The sequence below is a fragment of the Zingiber officinale genome, chromosome 1B, assembly GCF_018446385.1.
Source record: "Zingiber officinale cultivar Zhangliang chromosome 1B, Zo_v1.1, whole genome shotgun sequence".
Lineage (NCBI taxonomy): Eukaryota > Viridiplantae > Streptophyta > Magnoliopsida > Zingiberales > Zingiberaceae > Zingiber > Zingiber officinale.
Genome location: NC_055986.1, coordinates 34,064,294 through 34,084,793, shown reverse-complemented (window position 1 = coordinate 34,084,793; position 20,500 = coordinate 34,064,294). Strand labels below are relative to the sequence as shown.

The window sequence follows — 20,500 nt, the reverse complement described above, 5'->3', positions numbered from 1 at the left end:
GTTCAGAGAACCAGGTAAGGAGGAAGAGGGATTGGCTGCAGCGATGATTCTATGCAGTTTGACCGCGAACCGTGACAGCGGAGAACAGGGGCTTAAGAAGCAGTAAAAAGCGAGAGGAAAGAACAACAAGAAAGCAAGAAAAAGAAAAATGTTCTGTTGATCGTTGTGGTGTGCTAAGTTCTTGAGCTCTCGGGTGAGAAACTGTTGTCTGTGAAGTTCTGTTTCCACTGATCCTCGCGTGGTTGTAAGCTTTAGTTCATTCTTCTTTGCCACCGAGCTCTGTAAGTCTTGTGCTTTAACATATATATTTCTTGAGACTTTGTGGAGAGGTTACTCCACCGAGAAGGAGGATCTTTAGCCGGAATTTATCCGGTGTGCGATCTACCAAAGATCAAGGGGTCGTCCACCTTACGGACACGCCGAGGAGTAAGGGCAAGTTATCCCCGAACCTCGTAAATTCGTGTGTTAGTGTGCTTGTTTCTTCTTTGTTTTAGTTTCCTAATTCCGCTGTGCTAACAAGTTTCTTTGTAGAAATTTGTGTTTAAGTTTTTAAGAGGCTATTCACCCCCCCCCCCCTCTAGCCATCTAAGATCCTAACAAAAGTATCATGACATTTCTTTTCATAACATCAAGGCATCATATCGTAGCATAACTGTAAGCATTATTTCATATCATATCGTAAGCATGGATGCAAGATGTCCTTTAAAACATCGGTAATGTCATGTGCTATATGCCTTTCAAAACATGATTTATGTCATGTGTGAAATGTCTTAAAACAATATCATATAGTACTTAAAAATAATCTCAACATGAGAGGGGCCCGGCTTAGTACCACATACATACATAAATGCGCGCATCCTAAGTAGACCCAAGGTAGCTAGTCTTGAACCTACTAGGAAACTAGGCCCGTAGCTCGACCTAGGGGCACGTAAGGAGTCCACCCTTTACTAGGCCTGTAATTCAACCTAGGGCCGCATAAGGAGCCCACCCTTTTGGTACAAGCCATTCAAAGTAAAATACATGTCATATCATACCTTTAACATTGCATAACATATTCATGTCATTCATAGCATATCATGTCCATGTCATTCATAGCATATCATGTTCATGTCATTCATAGCATATCACGTTCATGTCATTCATGTCATTCATAAGGTATGCATAAATGGACACATAGCCATGCATACTTGGGCACATAGCCATCATACTCGTCTTGGGCACATAGTCATCATATTTGGGCACGTAGCCATCACATTTGGGCACATAGCCAACATAGGTATCATTCTCATGCATGGTTCATAAGCATACTTAAACGAGCATAAATAATATATCATGGAAGAAAAAGAAAATATAATCATGCATGGATCACGAGTTAACTTCTCCTAATTCATATCATGGCAAAGTGAAGCACATAATGAGGCATAATATGGTCTCAATCCTCAACCAACTATGGGTGGCCGAAACATGCATAGGGTCACTTAGGTTGCATGAAATCATATAAGCATATGTACCCTAATTCATTTCCATAACATTTATCATAAAGAACATCATAAGCATGTTTGATTTAGGTTCTATGCTTCCTAGGTTTAGAAATCCACATTGGCCGAAACATACAAGGTCCAAAATTTGGTTACAAATAGCATATAAACATGTGAACCCTAAACAATTTCCATGCATTTATCATAGGCAACCACATGAGCATATTGAGTTTAAGTTTCAAGCTTCCTAAGTCCACAAATCATAGGTGGCTGAATGCCATCAATGTGACTCTAAGTTTTTTTTTCAACCAAATACAAGCATGTGAATACCCTATAAATTTCATAGCATATCATGGAGAAGAACATAAACATGTTAGGGTTGAATTTAGGCTTGCCTAAGCCCTACTTTTCATTTTGGCCGAAAGTTCACCATGTGAAAACCTAACCCTAAGCAACATGAAATCACAAGTGCATCAAGTTATCTCCATATCCTATCATAAGGTAAATCATAAGCAAGCTAGATTTGAGGTTGAGCCTCCCTAAGGTATTTAATCCCTTCATGGCCGAAACCCTAAGGTAAGGTTCTACTAGTTCCAAGCAACATACAAGTATAAAACATCAAGGGAACATTCATAACATATTATGGGGAAGTTCATAAGCATGTTGGTTTTTTTTTTTTTTTGAGTTGAGCTTCTTCTAGGGTTTTTATTCCTTTCATGGCCGAAACCCTAAGGTGAAGTTCTACAAATTCCAAGCAACATACAAGCATGAAACGACAAGAAAATATTCATATCATGTCATAGAAGAGATCATAAGCATGTTAGTCTTTAAGTTGAGCTTCTCTAGAGTTTTAAGTCTCTTCATGACTGAACCCTAAGGTGGGGTATTACCTAACTCCAAGCCACATACAAGCATGAAATATCAAGGTCATATTCATAGCATATCATGAGAAAAACCTTAAGCATGTTGGTTTTGGTTTTGAGCTTCCATAGGCCTTACAAAGTGTCATGGCCGAAAGTTTCCAAAAGAAACCCTAGGTTGTTAATCCATCTAAACTCGAACAAAATCATATAACAACTTGTACCACATGTGAGGGGATACTCACATCCTCTTGCTTGGTCTTTTCCCTAAAAGAAGATACCCTTTGTGAAGAGGAAGAAGAGAGCTTCTCCTTCTAGTGCTCCCTTTTGCTTCTATTGCTTGTGAGAGATAGATCTTGAGGACCCCTTCTTGTGGTTTTGTTATCTTAGGGTGAAAACCTTAGTTGGATTTTTGGAAAGGGGAGAGGGGAGGCTCTAGGTCACGGCAATGGTGAGGAAAGGGAAGAAAATGAACTCCCTTCTTTGTTTTTCCTCTTATGCTAGGTGGGAGTAAGAAGCAAAAAGAAACTTTGCCTTCCCTTCTTCTTAACTCATCCTTTATTCTCTTAATGATGAAGAAAATGTCTTCATTCATCCCCCTTTACTCTCCAAATCCCTCATCTCATCAACCCACGAAAATTAAAGGAGAAGGAAGGAGAAGAAGACAATTTATCTTTTTCTTGTTTTCTTCTTAATCAAGAGAAGGAGAAAGAAAGCTAATTGAATTTTTCTTGCTTCCTTCTTTTTATCATGCTCTTAACTTTATCTAGAATTTCCATTCCTCCTTTAACAATAAATTATGATGGTCTAGTGGTAATTCCATAATCCTTAGCTTAAAAAGCTTCAAGGTTCAATCCTTGACCAATTCCTTTTCTTTTATATATTTTTGTTCTATCTTAAATCTTCACATACTTAGCTTAAGAAATTCGTGGGTGTTACAGTACCCCATACCTCATAAAAAGTTCATCCTCAAACTTTAGAATAGCGATATCAGGTGGCACAGGACTTCCTGTTGAGTGCATCAGCCACTTTGTTCGCCTTTCCTGGATGATAAAAGATCTCGCAGTCATAGTCCTTGACTAGTTCGAGCCGTCTACGTTGTCTCATATTCAGGTCTTTCTGTGTGAAGAAGTATTTCAGACTCTGGTGGTCGGTGTAAATCTTACACTGAGCTCCATATAAATAATGTCTCCATGTTTTGAGCGCAAAGATCACGGCTGCTAGTTCCAGGTCATGGGTGGGGTAATTCTTTTCATGCTCTTTAAATTGTCTAGAGGCGTAGGCAATGACCTTGCCATCTTGCATGAGTACAGCTCCCAGTCCTAATATGGAGGCATCGTTGTACATATCGAAGCCCTTGTCACATTCCGGAAGAGTAAGGATCGACGCACTAGTCAGTCTCCTTTTTAATTCTGTGAAACTCTTCTCGCAGTCATCCGTCCATTCATACCTTTTGTTCTTTTTGGTGAGAACTGTCATAGGGGCTGCAATTTTGGAAAAATCTTCTACAAATTTCCTGTAATAGCCTGCAAGCCCGAGAAAGCTCCTGACTTCACTGGCATTCTTTGGCCTATTCCAGTTCCTTACAGCTTCGATCTTGCTTGGATCCACCATTACTCCGTCCTTGGAGATAACATGACCCAAGAATGATATTCGATCAAGCCAGAACTCACATTTGGAAAACTTTGCATATAGTTGTTTCTCCTGAAGGATCTGTAGCACTATGTTCAGGTGTTCAGCGTGTTCCTCTGGGGTTCTGGAATAGATGAGGATATCATCAATGAAGACGATCACAAATTTGTCGAGATACGCCGTAAATACCTGATTCATCAGATCCATAAACGTAGCAGGAGCATTAGTTACGCCAAAGGGCATAACTATAAACTCATAGTGTCCGTATCTTGTTCGAAATGTCGTCTTCGGAATATCACCCTGTTTCACTTTCACCTGGTGATAGCCGGACCTCAAGTCAATCTTTGAGAAGACGGTTGCACCCTTCAATTGGTCGAACAAGTCGTCGATCCATGGAAGAGGGTACCGGTTCTTGATTGTTACCTTATTTAGTTCTCGGTAGTCTATACACATTCGCATAGATCCATCCTTCTTCTTTACGAACAGTACCGGAGCTCCCCATGGGGAGTGACTAGGGCGGATAAGTCCCTTGTCAAGTAACTCTGATAGTTGTTCCTGCAGTTCCTTCAACTCAGTCGGCGCCATTCAGTAGGGTGCTTTAGAGATCGGTTTAGTGCCAGGAATCAATTCAATCTCGAATTCTATTTCTCGATCAGGGGCTAATCCTGGTAATTCATCGGGAAATACCCCTGGATATTTGCATACTACTGGGACATCTTCTAGTTTCTGGTCATTGGTTCGACTTGCGTCGACCATTTGTGCTAGAAAGCCAGTACATCCTTTATCTAGCATCTTCTGCGCCTTTATGACTGATAAGAATCCCTCAATTCCTTTTCTTGGTTCTCCAATAAATTCGAACCTCAGTTCGGCTTCCGGTCGGAAGACTACTTTTCTTTTACGACACTCGATTGAAGCGCCGTACTTGCTCAGGAAATCCATGCCTAGTATAATATCAAAATCCTGCATGTCGAGTATTATCATATCACAGTAGAGTTCTCTATCTGCGATTCGGATAGGCACGGCTCGCAGCATCTGATCGGAAGGCATCACTTCTCCCGAAGGCAAGGTTGTTAAGAATTTGCCATTTATGACTTGTGGTGGCACTTCTAACTTTTTCGTGAAGGGTGTGGAGACAAACGAGTGGGTTGCTCCAGTATCAAATAATATAGTAGCATACTGACTAAAAATAGATAGCTGACCTGTGACAACTGTAGGAGCACTCGCCACATCCTCCTTGGTGAGAGAGAAAACCCTGGCATTTGTCGTCATTGGTGGGGCTTCTAATCTCCCTTGGCTAATCAGAGTCCCTTCCAGAGCTGCTTGCATCTGATGTAGTTGTGCGGGGGTACTCCTATTATGGTCATTCTGCTGAGATGGTACCTGGAACCGGGTAGGGCAGTCTATGACCATATGTCCTTCCTTTCCACAATTGTAGCACTTTCTTGTACCCTGGTGACATACTCCGGAATGCTACTTTCCACAAGTGATACATGTAGGGTACTTAGGTTGCTTCACTAGACCACTTTTAGTATTGTTCCATTGCTTCCTTTTTCCAGGGGAGTTTCCTTTCCAGCCTGTTCTTGTACCTTGAGACTTTTGTCCTTCTATCTGTACTTGGTTCTTACTTTCGGTCATCGCCTTCTGATAATGCTCGGTGATCAGGGCACTACTGACTAGCTCTTCGGTAGTCTGGGGCCTATTAATTCCGCCGGCCACGTTCAAGGCTATTTCTGGTCGAAGCATTTTCAACATTAATCTGACCCGTTCTCTTTCCGTGCTGACCAACTCTAGACATAGGCGTGCGAGGTGGTTGAAGCGCTTCACGGCGTCACTAACTGATAAATCGCCTTGCCGGAACTCGGTGAACTCGTCATAATGCCGATTTGTCACTCGCATATGAAAATATTCCTATAGAAACTCTGCTTCGAAATCTGCCCAGTTCATCAGATTGACTTGTCTCTTGGCCTTAACTCTTTCCCACCACATCCTTGCGTCTCCGGAAAAACAGAAAGACACGCACTTGATCTTTTCTGGTATGGGTCAATCCAGCAGTTCTACGATATTTTCCACCGTCTTGAACCAGGCCTGGCCGTCCCATGGCTCACATGTACCCGTAAAATTCTCCGGCTTGAGTCTCAGCCACTGTGTCAAATAAGTCTCCTGTCGGACTACTGGAATAGGGGCTACCGGTGGCACCGGGGCAGCTGTAGGTATGACGGGCATAGTTTTTTGATTTGCTGGCGGGGTGACCGGATTTCCTTGCTGACCCATCAGAGTAGTGATCAATTGTTGTTGTTCGGTGATCTGACGCTGGAGGTCTGTGACTACCTGGGTCAGGTCTGGTGGAGTCACTGTCTCATCGAGTCTGCTACCGTGTCTTCTAGTAGCCATGATTATCTTCATAAATAACAACAATGCTAGCATAAGTCGTTATCGTTCCTAACTAGACTAACATAAGGTGGTTATCATTCTTAACACGACCTAGCATATGTTATCGTCAATCCTATCCTACCATCATATATCCCTAGACTAAAATTATAAATATAACAATAAGATAGGCATGTATACTTAAATAAACATATCAGGCATAAAATAAAGTAAGCATAGAAAATTCTTACTTGGAGCGGCAGGATGGAGGCTTGATGTGTGTAGTGAGATGGCTAACCTCGCTCTGATACCGACCTGTAATGCCCGCCCCCTCCTCCTGCTAGTGGGGGGCGGGGTTACTCACTTTGACTTAGCATACATATACATACATACAGCGGAAGCATATTCTTTTTTTTCTAAAATCATACTAAGCATATGAGTATGAAATAGCATGGTTCAACTTAAAAAGTCATATTATTCATTTCTAACACATGCATAGGGAATCATGTAAGACATCAACATAAAATAACATATTATTCATAAGTTCACTTAAGCAGGTCATTTTATTTCTTTAGCCAAGTCACCATCACACATCTCTTGCCCCTTCCTGCTGCTCCTCTAGTTTATCCATCCTTTACCTTTATCTGTGGTACAAGGAAAAGTATCTGTAAGCACTCAAGGCTTAGTGAGATCCTTTCCTACTCACAAAAGCCAACATATCATGTAAAATCATCATATCATACATCATAGAATAAATGACGCTCATATCATCATATAATTAAAAACACATCACACTACAAGAAAATTGGGATTCTACAACACTTAAACGACAACGCTTTTTTTAAAAAGCGTTGTCTATTTTTTTTTAACAACGCTTTTAATCAAAAGCGTTGTCTATTTCATTATTTTCTTATTAATAGACAACGCTTTTCTAAAAACCGTTGTCTATTAGTGATTTTTATGGGTTAAAGACAACGCTTCATTAAAAGTGTTGTCTATTAGTCTTTTTTTTAGTGTACAACGATTTATAAAAAGTGTTGTCTATTGTCAAGTTCTCATCTAAATCTAGAATAATATGAATCGTTAGATCAAGCAAGGATAGATCAAGCAAGAAGTAGAAAAACCCCCTAAGTTTCACTCGCCCACCTATCCTCCGCTAGAATACCTCCCGAACCCTTCTCCCAACTCATCATCTCACGTCTTCTACATCCAACTCCTCCTCTCACGCCTCTCCTTCCAACTCCTCTCCAGTAAACCCCTCTCCGAAGAGAACTGGGAGGAAGAGGACGACAACGAGGTATGTCCACCGCCGTATCTTTTACTTCCACTGTGCGCTTCCCGTTCCTGCTCCATCGGCGACGAAGCCCCTCCTTCTCCCGGCCTCTTTCTTCTGCCCCGACCGATGAGGCCGCCGCCTTGGAGAGAGACGTCGCTGACGCCGGTATTAACTGGATCTCATGGCTGTCGTCGCAGAAGTCGGAAGTGTAAGTGAAGATCCCTCGTGGATTTCATATTTCGTATGCTCTCACTTCGGATCATGTCGCTGAGGTCTTAATTGATACCGTATTCGACTCCTGTTCCTTTCCCCAAACTTCCTTCGATGTTCTCGCCCGCTACCAGTGCCCCAAAATTTTGTTTCCCTTTAAACAAAGATTTTATTTTTTCTCTTTTTTTTTTACCTTATCTTTAGACTATTTGAATTTCTCTCGGAATTGTTTTTCTGATAGATCAGCACGGCGAAGTTTCGTTTTTGTTGCTATTCCCGAGCTACTCGCCTGTCATTGCTGATATTTTTGTTTGCTTTTGGTACTATATATTGCCAGTAGCATACTATGTGGAGGCTCTGGACTCTGAACTTCATGTCATTCTCTTCTCTATGTTATTCATATGTATCTTATCGGTTGTGATATGTGTACCCTTTTTTCTCTCTCTCTTATCCTTTCAAATTGATAGAATTAACTTTGAGTTTGTGAATGTCTCACAAGTATTTCTTTGAACTCCAATTCCTGCCGTTAAGAATGCTTTGTTGTAGCTTTCACATGTCCTTGGGTAAATATTTGATCTTTATTTGGTAATCTGAATTTCTGAATTTCAACCTTATTTCTTTTGTTAACAAAAGATATTAGATATTTGGTAATCTTCAGAATCAGTATAGTGATCATAAATTTCCTTTACAGTGCATTTCCACAGCTTGCCAACTTCATTTAGAGAGAGTTTCTTCAAGTGAAGAGTCGTTCATCATCGTCGTGTCGAAGTGTGCAGCCACCGGCAGAGTTTTGTTTGAATGCTTGTATTGAACTTAATTCCCTATGTTTGAATTGCACTCATCTTGCTTTATTTGTTTCATGCATAGTAGGTGTTCGGTGAAATATCTCTTTAGTTTAATTCCATGTAATGCTTGTTAGTTTAGTGATTTATGTTTCTATGATGTTTGTTCTTTATTTGAATGTAATTAGTTTAGGTTTTGTTACATGCTCTAGTTTTTGTTTCACTAGATGTTTACTTGATGTGTTTTTACTTTCCATGCTCTAGGTTAGATTAGATCAAAAATCCACACTACGAACAAGTGAGTTTCCTACTTTCCCTTGCAAATTGTTGACATGCATATATAATTTGTCATTGGATGATTATCATTGCATCATTGCAGGAGTTAGTTTTGGGTGACAAAACTGTGACTGAGTCTGTATCTCAACATTATGAATCTATAAATAACTACATAGAATACATACTAATTATCCTAGTCAGATCTTGCATTACCATTTTTGACTGAAGCAGCTTGTTGTTTGATGATCTGCCGGAACTTGAGATTTTGAGTGCTCAGTTAAAATAATTTTTGAAACTCCGTACTAATGTCCTGTGGAATTTGTAGGAGCGATATGTGGCAATGGCAACAAGAAGAAGAATGTTGCCCGCCAACATATTCCCAATTTGGTTTGTTTTCTACAACTAATTCTTCTTCTTCTTTTTTCCAAGGGAATTTATGTTTTAGTACCTATTTCTCAAATTCACAACTTTACCTCTATGGGATGATACGATGGGAAATCAAACTCCACTTCGAGGATTTGGTGATTTCGACTTAGACGAATTGGATTTTGGAGGTGTGTTTGTCAACTTTGCCTTCTCTTCTGACTGTTTCAAGTCCTTCTAAATCTCAAGTGAGATAAATGGTAGCAGATGAGGTCGAGAAGGGTGTGGAGGAAGCAAACGAGGCATCAAGAGTGAAAAGGCATCGTGTTCTAAATTTTTTTCTGATGATGATGGTGCCACAGCCGTCAATGAGCATTTGTCCTCTGAAGTAGTTTGTTCCAAGATTGTTTCTTCAGATAGATAAATTAGATTCATCTTAATACTTTATTCAAATTAGGCTAAAGCATCCACTTGGTGCGTTTGATTTTTTTACTTTAGGTTCAGGAGGACTCGACATCAGCAAAAATATGCACACAAAATTTACAGTCGAATCTCACGTGTTCGGGTTTTAATTTTCTTACCTTGGAAAGAATTTTTCTAGCAGTAGATGTGGATTTCCAGCTATTCTAATCAAAGAATTTGTGATAGATGATAGATTTCTTTTCAGTAATGAAGTCTTGGATCCATCCTCAGATGAATGGATGGAGAACTATTTCAATGATAGTGAGATGTATTGCAACTCTAAATACACATCTTTTCCTTTCCATGCTTCATGGTTGAATTTACATAGTTGTTATATTCTGTTGATAATCTGGTGTTGACGTGATGTGATTAGATGCTCAGTCAGTAACCTGTTTCTTGTGTTTTAAGTGTACCAATGGGATGGACTTGTTTAGTATATTTTGCAAGTTTAAGGACTCAATTGAAACAAAAAATATAGCAACCTGTTTGAGTTTTAGACGATAAGTGAAGGGCCATCCTTTCTTTGCACTCTAGAATGAAAGCCATATTTTATATGTATAGTTTAGTACACCGGAAAACTACATTTGCTATTGAAAAATTTCAAGTCAAATTGTGTTTGATAAAGCTACAAGTTCTACAAACCAAAGAAATCAGAACATATGCTGATTTCGACTTTAGTTCATGTGTAAGAACTCAAATGAAATATATGCTGTTCTTTTTGCACTGCATCTCTAATTATGTATTTAGGTCTCACAGTGGTTTCCCTAGCATATCCAATTATGCTATTCTTTTTGTTATATTTCCATGGCGGAAACAAAGTAGCACATGCATTTTTCGTTTGCTCTATTCTCCGTTATTTTTTGCTTAATTCTTTTTCTCTTAAAAGTTATTGTATGGTGTGAATTGTGACATTTAGTTTCAGCTATTACCACCAAAAAATTCTTTTGCATAATACTGATCGTATTGTTTTCTGTGACAGATACATAGTGGTAGGTATTTTGTCCCATTCTCAAGCCGTCAATCCATTTTGATCAATATATCTAGTAGAAGTAAGCATGCAGATCGTTGTCTTCGAGGCCGGCTAGCTATTTTGTGCTTTTTTTTTGTTTTAAATTTGAATGTCACTAACTACTTTGAAATAGAAATATTTAGTCTTTGTATATAGTTGAATTCTCCTGTAAATACTAATACTTTGTAATTGAATTCTATTGTTTGGTACGAATTTGAAATCATTAGCTGAGCTAATTAATGCTATTTTATATGTCAAATTTGAATCTGGATATGGTAAAAGAAAATTAATAGTTTTATAAATATAAAAAAATGATTTTGTAAATAGATTTTTTTAAAAAAAATTTAAAAAGACAATGCTTTTAAAGCGTTGTAAAAGTGTTGTCTTTGCCAAAAACAACAACGCTTTTAAAGCGTTGCAATAATGATGTTTTTGCAAAAAAATACACAACGCTTTTAAAGCGTTGCAAAAGCGTTGTCTTTGCTACAAACGACAACGCTTTAAAAGCGTTGTCGTTGAGCAGACTTTTAACAACAGTGCCTTTAACAACGCTTTTTCAGGCACAAAGACAACGTTTTAAAAGCGTTGTCTATTAGCTTTTTTCTTGTAGTGTCATATCATGGCATAATTTTCAATAATATCGTAACATAAAGTAAACAACATATCATGGCATAAATCTTATCATAGTATAAGTAACATCATATCATGGCATAAATCATATCATGGCATAATTAATCATCATATCATGGCATGAATCATATCATAGCATAAGTGAACATCATAGCATGGCATAGATCATATCATAGCATAAGTAAACATCATAGCATGGCATAGATCATATCATAGCATAAGTGAAAGTATCATGACATTTCTTTTCATAACATCAAGGCATCATATCATAGCATAACTGTAAGCATTATTTCATATCATATCGTAAGCATGGATGAAAGATGTCCTTTAAAACATGGGTAATGTCATGTGCTATATGCCTTTCAAAACATGATTTATGTCATGTGTGAAATGTCTTAAAACAATATCATATAGTACTTAAAATTAATCTCAACATGAGACCCGGCTTAGTACCACATACATACATAAATGCGCGCATCCTAAGTAGACCCAAGGTAGCTAGTCTTGAACCTACTAGGAAACTAGGCCCGTAGCTCGACCTAGTGGCACGTAAGGAGTCCACCCTTTACTAGGCCTGTAATTCAACCTAGGGGCGCATAAGGAGCCCACCCTTTTAGTACAAGTCATTCAAAGTAAAATACATGTCATATCATACCTTTATCATTGCATAACATATTCATGTCATTCATAGCATATCATATTCATGTCATTCATAGCATATCATATTCATGTCATTCATAGCATATCATGTCCATGTCATTCATAGCATATCATGTTCATGTCATTCATAGCATATCACGTTCATGTCATTCATGTCATTCATAAGGTATGCATAAATGGGCACATAGCCATGCATACTTGGGCACATAGCCATCATACTCGTCTTGGGCACATAGCCATCATATTTGGGCACGTAGCCATCACATTTGGGCACATAGCCAACATAGGTATCATTCTCATGCATGGTTCATAAGCATACTTAAACGAGCATATATAATATATCATGGAAGAAAAATAAAACATAATCATGCATGGATCACGAGTTAACTTCTCCTAATTCATATCATGGCAAAGTGAAGCACATAATGAGTCATAATATGATCTCAATCCTCAACCAACTAAGGGTGGCCGAAACATGCATAGGGTCACTTAGGTTGCATGAAATCATATAAGCATATGAACCCTAATTCATTTCCATAACATTTATCATAAAGAACATCATAAGCATGTTTGATTTAGGTTCTATGCTTCCTAGGTTTAGAAATCCACATTGGCCGAAACATACAAGGTCCAAAATTTGGTTACAAATAGCATATAAACATGTGAACCCTAAACAATTTCCATGCATTTATCATAGGCAACCACATGGGCATATTGAGTTTAAGTTTCAAGCTTCCTAAGTCCACAAATCATAGGTGGCCGAATGCCATCAATGTGACTCTAAGTTTTTTTTTCAACCAAATACAAGCATGTGAATACCCTATAAATTTCATAGCATATCATGGAGAAGAACATAAACATGTTAGGGTTGAATTTAGGCTTGCCTAAGCCCTACTTTTCATTTTGGCCGAAAGTTCACCATGTGAAAACCTAACCCTAAGCAACATGAAATCACAAGTGCATCAAGTTATCTCCATATCCTATCATAAGGTAAATCATAAGCAAGCTAGATTTGAGGTTGAGCCTTCCTAAGGTATTTAATCCCTTCATGGACGAAACCCTAAGGTAAGGTTCTACTAGTTCCAAGCAACATACAAGTATAAAACATCAAGGGAACATTCATAACATATTATGGGGAAGTTCATAAGCATGTTAGTTTTTTTTTTTTTTTTTGAGTTGAGCTTCTTCTAGGGTTTTTATTCCTTTCATGGCCGAAACCCTAAGGTGAAGTTCTACAAATTCCAAGCAACATACAAGCATGAAACGACAAGAAAATATTCATATCATGTCATAGAAGAGATCATAAGCATGTTAGTCTTTAAGTTGAGCTTCTCTAGAGTTTTAAGTCTCTTCATGACTGAACCCTAAGGTGGGGTATTACCTAACTCCAAGCCACATACAAGCATGAAATATCAAGGTCATATTCATAGCATATCATGAGAAAAACCTTAAGCATGTTGGTTTTGGTTTTGAGCTTCCATAGGCCTTACAAAGTGTCATGGCCGAAAGTTTCCAAAAGAAACCCTAGGTTGTTAATCCATCTAAACTCGAACAAAATCATATAACAACTTATACCACATGTGAGGGGATACTCAGATCCTCTTGCTTGGTCTTTTCCCTAAAAGAAGATACCCTTTGTGAAGAGGAAGAAGAGAGCTTCTCCTTCTAGTGCTCCCTTTTGCTTCTATTGCTTGTGAGAGATAGATCTTGAGGACCCCTTCTTGTGGTTTGGTTTTCTTAGGGAGAAAACCTTAGTTGGATTTTTGGAAAGGGGAGAGGGGAGGCTGTAGGTCACGGCAATGGTGAGGAAAGGGAAGAAAATGAACTCCCTTCTTTGTTTTTCCTCTTATACTAGGTGGGAGTAAGAAGCAAAAAGAAACTTTGCCTTCCCTTCTTCTTAACTCATCCTTTATTCTCTTAATGATGAAGAAAATGTCTTCATTCATCCCCCTTTGCTCTCCAAATCCCTCATCTCATCAACCCACGAAAATTAAAGGAGAAGGAAGGAGAAGAAGACAATTTATCTTTTTCTTGTTTTCTTCTTAATCAAGAGAAGGAGAAAGAAAGCTAATTGAATTTTTCTTGCTTCCTTCTTTTTATCATTCTCTTAACTTTATCTAGAATTTCCATTCCTCCTTTAACAATAAATTATGATGGTCTAGTGGTAATTCCATAATCCTTAGCTTAAAAAGCTTCAAGGTTCAATCCTTGACCAATTCCTTTTCTTTTATATATTTTTGGTTCTATCTTAAATCTTCACATACTTAGCTTAAGAAATTCGTGGGTGTTACAGTTGACGTGTGTCTCATATTGAGATGAGGTCAATGTGATGGATGTTATGAAGGAAAAATATGTTAAGATTTTTTGTAATAAAATTATGTTACGATTTTATATAACAGAATTTTGTTACAGTTTTTCATAATATAATTCTGTTACGATTTTTCATAACAAAATTCTGTTATAATTTTACTGGGTCTGGGGTTTGTGCATTATTTATAGAGGTCATTGTAAACCTATTATACAATAACAAACACAAGTGATTCTCTTGTGTAGAGAGAATTTTAATAAAGCTTCGGTTGTTTTGTTGAGTAAGCAGGCCGCCGAACCTTGGTAACTCTTTTTCTTTCTCTTCTTCTCCTTCCTCGTGTTTGCTCTCCTTTTGTGCGTCTTTGTCTTGTTGCTCCGTACGATCTATTTTTCTCTCTTCCTCTTCTTCTTCCGCGTTAGAGGTTGAGAGGTGTTGTTGCCCCCTTCTTTGCGCAACAATCTCGATATTAGAGTGGTAAGAAAATAGTGAATCTGAATAAGAAGCTTAGCATTCAATCTACCAATGATGAAGACCGAGGAACTTCTTACACCCAAAACACAAGAAAGTAATGATGCAATTACTTTAAGGTTTGAAAATTTCCTCATTTAAAAATTTTCTATTTTTACTAACCACACCCTTCTGTTTGGAGAATTGCATGCAAAATGTAAGCACTCTAGTGCTTTCTACAAATTCTAAACTAGTAATGACTATGGGTCATTGAAACGACACGTAAAAATGAAGTTCTTGACAGAATATGGAGTCAACTGTTCTCAAGCACAATTATCTAGATTTTTCATTAGTGGAAGTACTTATTCTGGTTTATTTTTATATCCGATAATAAATTAAGAGAATCATTAGCTAGATTTGTTTCCATAGAATATCTTTCATTTAGTTTTGTATCTAAATGTACTTTTAAAGATTTTTGTAAAAAATCTCTTAATTCATTTGCTAAACTGTTCCTAAAACTATACTTGTACAAATAAAAAATTAGTAAAACAAGGGGGGATTTTAATTGAAGAATTTAGTATATTAAATAATAAAGTTTCTTTATGTTCCAATATTTGGAGTGATCATTAGAAAATATATTCGTATATGAGTTTGATTTACCATTAGATTGGTAACTCCTAGAATATCTAAAAAATATTGTTTGGTTATAGGGTTTTTAATTAATCACATACTATTCATAATATCTCACAATTATTATGTTTAATTTTAAAAGAATATAAATTAATTCATAAAATATTTTTAATATTATTTGATAATATTATTTCTAATACTGCTAGTATTGATGAATTTAAATTTAGATGTTAGTATATTATTGGTGGTTTATTTTTTCCATATTCATTGCATATGTCATGTTTTAAATTTATGTGTTCGAGATGAATTAAGAATTTAAAAAAATCATATTAACTAATTAGAATTATTATTTCCTATTTATGGTTGCATTCATTTATAATGAAACAATCAGGTAGATTTTATAAAAATAATATATTGAGACCTAATAAATTTCCACGTGATGTACCAACACGTTAGAATTCCATATATCAATTGTTACAAGATTTATTTCAATATAGACAATTATTATGTTCATTTTTGCAAAAAAAAATATTAATAATACTTATATATATTTATTTTCACACCAATGAAATATTTGTAGTAGTATTTATAAAATTTTAAAAGTATTTCATGATGCTGAAGAACATTTCAATTTTTATTATCCTACTTCTCATTTAGTTTTAGTGAATTTTTGTAATGTAGTATTAGTTTTAAATGAATAAAGTACCAATGAATTTTTATCTTCTTGTGTATTGGGAATAAAAACAAAATAGAAAAAATATTTTTGTCATCTTCCATAAATTTATTTAGTTGAATTTGCTTTAGACCCTAGATATAAATTAGAAATTTTACCAGAAATGTTAATTTTATATTATAACATTTTAACTCCGTTTAAAGATTCTTCTTCTCCCGATCCTAATAATATTGTATATAACATTTGAAATTATTTATATGATATTTATAAATAAATAAATAAATATATATATATATATATATATATATATATATATATATATATATATATATATATATATAGTATAAAATATGGAATACAAACTAATATTTATGAAACACAAAATTGTAGGATAGAACTCGACGCTAGAGGGGGGTGAATAGTATTGCTCAACTCTCAACTGACCCATTTAGACTGAGTTGTCAAGTTATAGCTCTCAGCTGATTCCAATTGGACTTGTTTATCAAACCTCTGTTGGGTTTTTTGGGCTACAAAAACCGCTTTTTGCTTTGCGGAAATCTCGAAATTCCCATGCCACGGATCCGTGTGAAGAATAAAATTTTGTAAAACTTTCACGTACGAGTTTCTAATCAAGATCTAAACTAGATCTACAAAGAAGAAGAGTGTTACCCTTGATGCGAAGCCCTTCGCGTAATCATGCTCGTCCAAGGTTCGCCGGATCTCGAGAGTATCAAAGTAGATACTCCTCTATGTGTATCCACACAAGCAAGAGATGGAGAAGAAACCTTAGAGTGTGCTAGCACTCATGCAAGGTCTCGGCAATGGAGAGGAGAGGGAGAGAAGAAAAACCTTGAGAGGAAGAAGAAGAAATGAATTCACTTGAATGAAAACAATTCAATCCACACTAAAAGTGGTCGGCCACTTCATGAGGTTTGTAGCCTCCATGGGATACCAAGAGTCACAACTCTTGGTAACTCCCATGAGGTGGCATCCCACTTAAGCAAACATGATGATGTGGAGCATCATCATTGGCCCACTCTTTGTCATCTCACCAATGAGGTGGCAAATGGTCAAGTCAAACTTGACCCTTCATCTTCCTCTCAAGTCAAGTCAAACTTGGCAACTTCTCTCCCTTGGTTGATCTAATCTAACCATTGGTTCAAGTCAATTTTAATTTAATGAATCTCTATTCATTGAATTAAATTAATTAAATGAGTCTAAGTCCAAATTAGACTCACTTAACACATGAACCAAATTGAGTCCAACTCAATTAGCTCAATTTGGATTACTCTTAATCTAATTTGTTTCATCACATGAAACTAATCCTTTAGGTTCATCAAATGAACCTAATCCTTTAGGTTCATCAAATGAACCTAATCTCCATCTAATTGCCCTATGTGTGTGACCCTATAGGTTCTTATAACGTTGGCAATGCTCCTAAACCCATTTAGAAGCATAAGCAATGAGCGGTATCTAGCAACACATCATTACTACCCAAGTTATAAGAATGTTGAGATCCAACATCACCTTGTGACTACTAATTGTGACTCCTCACAATATATGACATTGTCCTTCTATCCTAGACATCTAGATTAATCAATATGAGGCATAGACCGTGTCATCCTCTAATCAATCTAAATCTTGAATCCCAAGTAGACTCACTCAATCAAATGAGCTCAATATCTCATATTGACTCATTTGGGCATGGTCATGCACTTAGTGGTCTCACTCTATCAAGAATATCGATGTCACTCCCATCATATAGGAGGGATATATCCCATCTACATCACTCACATCCCTCCGCATAATTTGTTACATACCCAGTAATCGCCTTTATAGTCCACCCAGTTATGGGTGACGTTTGACAAAGCCAAAGTACGTAACTCCTTATGTAGAGAACCATGGTGACTTCAGGTCCAAGGACTAGTAGTCATACTAATAGCCACATGAGAAAGTAAATGACACTCATATAACGATCCATGATACTTTCTCATGGCGGGTCATTCAGTATACATTCTCCAATGCATACCCATGTGTCAACTTGATATCTCCATATCCATAACTTGTGAGATCAAGTCATCAAATTGACCTACATGCTAGTCTCGTCGCATTAACATTGTCTCTGAATGTTAATACTTGACTAGGAATGATTAAGAGTGGTGTTCCCTATATCATCTCACTATCGATTCAACCAATCGATTGATATAGGTAAGAACCTTTTACTCAAGGACGCTATTATACTTAGTTATTTGGTACCAATACAAGTAAGTATAATAACCAAAAACAAATGCCTTTATTTATATACAAGAATATGATACAACGAGTCCATACAACAATTATCAAATGATTGGCTCTAGGGTTCTAACTAACAACCTTCAACTCTCAATTGACTTAAGCCTTCAGCTCCCAACTGACTCTACTTAGACTTATCCACATAGTTTCTAATTAGGACTTTTTTGCTTAGTTTTCAACTAAGAATTAACTCCTGCCTAATTCTCAATCAAGACTTCAGTTGCCTCGATCCACTAGAACTTAGTCAATGTCTGGTTTCCAACCTAGACTTTACTATGCCTAGCTTCACTAAGACTTTGCCACTGCCTGGTTCCCAACCAGGACTTTATCATTTGTCAAGTAACTTGCTTCTGCACACTTGACACAACTTATTATATTTTAACAAACCTAACTTTAACCTTAGTCATATATTAAAACTTTAGATTCAATGTTATGCTCCTATCACCAACAAAAATACTACTGATAGTAGTAATTTAAAACTTACAAAAGCACAATTTTTATTGAAAGAACAGACGAAATGTCCATGAGGATCCTCAAGTTCCACATAGGAACTTGAAAATTATTTTATGACCTCTTTTGATTTTAATGAAATAGATAGCGAAGCGGATTTCAATATCCTAAAGTAGTGGTCACAAAAGGCTCGAAACTTTTCTGTCCTCTCTATGATCGCTAAAGAAATTTTAACTTGCCTAATGTCAATAGTTGTTGTGAAAACCGACAGTAACATATTGGATGAATGATGATAAATTTTATCTCTCAACTCATGGAAGTCTAAGTATTACTCGACGATTGAACTAGAGTCAAAAAAAATTCAAGTAATGTAACTTTCAGATGACAAAATCCAAGAATTTGTATGAAGGAACAAATACTACGGGAATAGAAAATAGAAGTGAGTAGTATTGTCACTTTTTTAGGTAAAAGGGTAAAAAAAAAGGTAACAAAACTACGTGGACTTTGATTCTTCTATATCCTAAGGGGATACATAGGCAACTTAAATAAGTGTAAACCCTTTTTTTATGAATTTATAATTTTAATTTTTTTAATATAATAATCTTAAACTGTTGTAAACTATGACAAACTGTAAACCGACGATTTCAAACCATGAATTGTAACCATCTTAGACAATTAAGGTTAAGATCGACCTGTCAGGAATCATCAAACCATCAATTCTAAGTTGTGGTCGAGTCTACTTTCATCCAATATATTACCTCTGGAACTAAACATTTATTCTACAAGAACGGTTGATATTGGACAAGTTAACATTTCTTTTGTTATGATAGGAAGATGAGAAAACTTCGAGTATTCTACATCCACCATTGTATAATATCAAAATTTATCTCACTTTTTGGTACGAGGATCCTCGTGGGTGTTTCGTTATTTTTGTAATAAAAATTATACTTTTGTAAATTTTAAATTGCTACTAATATTTTATGTTTCAAATACATTAATTTCTAATCTATATTTTAAATTATAATCTTTATAAATTGCATATAAATTATATCTAGTATTTTGTACAATATTAGTTGAATTGAGAGAAAAATAATCTTTACATGGAACATATTGGATCCTGAACATGTAGGGTACTTGAACCCATAATAATTTTATCATTACATCAAGACTCTACTTCAACCATTCTTAACACTTTGCTTAATAACAATGCAGGGATATTTCCTTTATTCCTTGTTTGACATGCAGATTGAGTCAGTGGTCTCAGTCCATTAGTAAATGCTATCCTCCAACTAAATTAGAGCTTTAAATAATTATCTTCGCATGAGGACTTCAACTATAGCTGACCTCACATAATATAATAAAGTTTGGTTATTGTTGTTATTGAAGACTTCAACTAATTGCTATAACTGAGTGGCATGATTAGTGGACACCATTTGTAATACTTCACTCAGCATGAACAATGAGATCTTGCCTTCAGATGTTCTCTACCACCAATTGTTGTACGTTGGTTGAGCTGACAAGTTCATGCTATATATCTTGCCATCTATTCTCCTGGGTGGTTAACTGTCTAGTCACAGTAATACTTTACTCAGCATAAATGATGAGTCATTACCTTTATTGAAATTGTTCACATAATTGCCATGATTGGCTGACCTACAAACTAAACCCATTTACAATTTTATACTCACATTCACT

The 20,500-nt window shown here is 36.5% G+C and overlaps 1 protein-coding gene across 1 annotated transcript; it reads left to right on the top strand.

The window, feature by feature from the left end:
* The first annotated feature begins 8,989 nt into the window (after positions 1 to 8,989).
* LOC122037340 lies at positions 8,990 to 10,737 on the top strand. Its single transcript, XM_042596812.1, has 6 exons — positions 8,990 to 9,268; positions 9,349 to 9,435; positions 9,512 to 9,632; positions 9,743 to 9,801; positions 9,893 to 9,974; positions 10,686 to 10,737. Exons 1-6 carry the CDS (start codon positions 9,187 to 9,189, stop codon positions 10,735 to 10,737), a joined length of 483 nt encoding a protein of 160 aa, XP_042452746.1. The 5' UTR covers positions 8,990 to 9,186.
* The last annotated feature ends 9,763 nt before the right edge of the window (positions 10,738 to 20,500 follow it).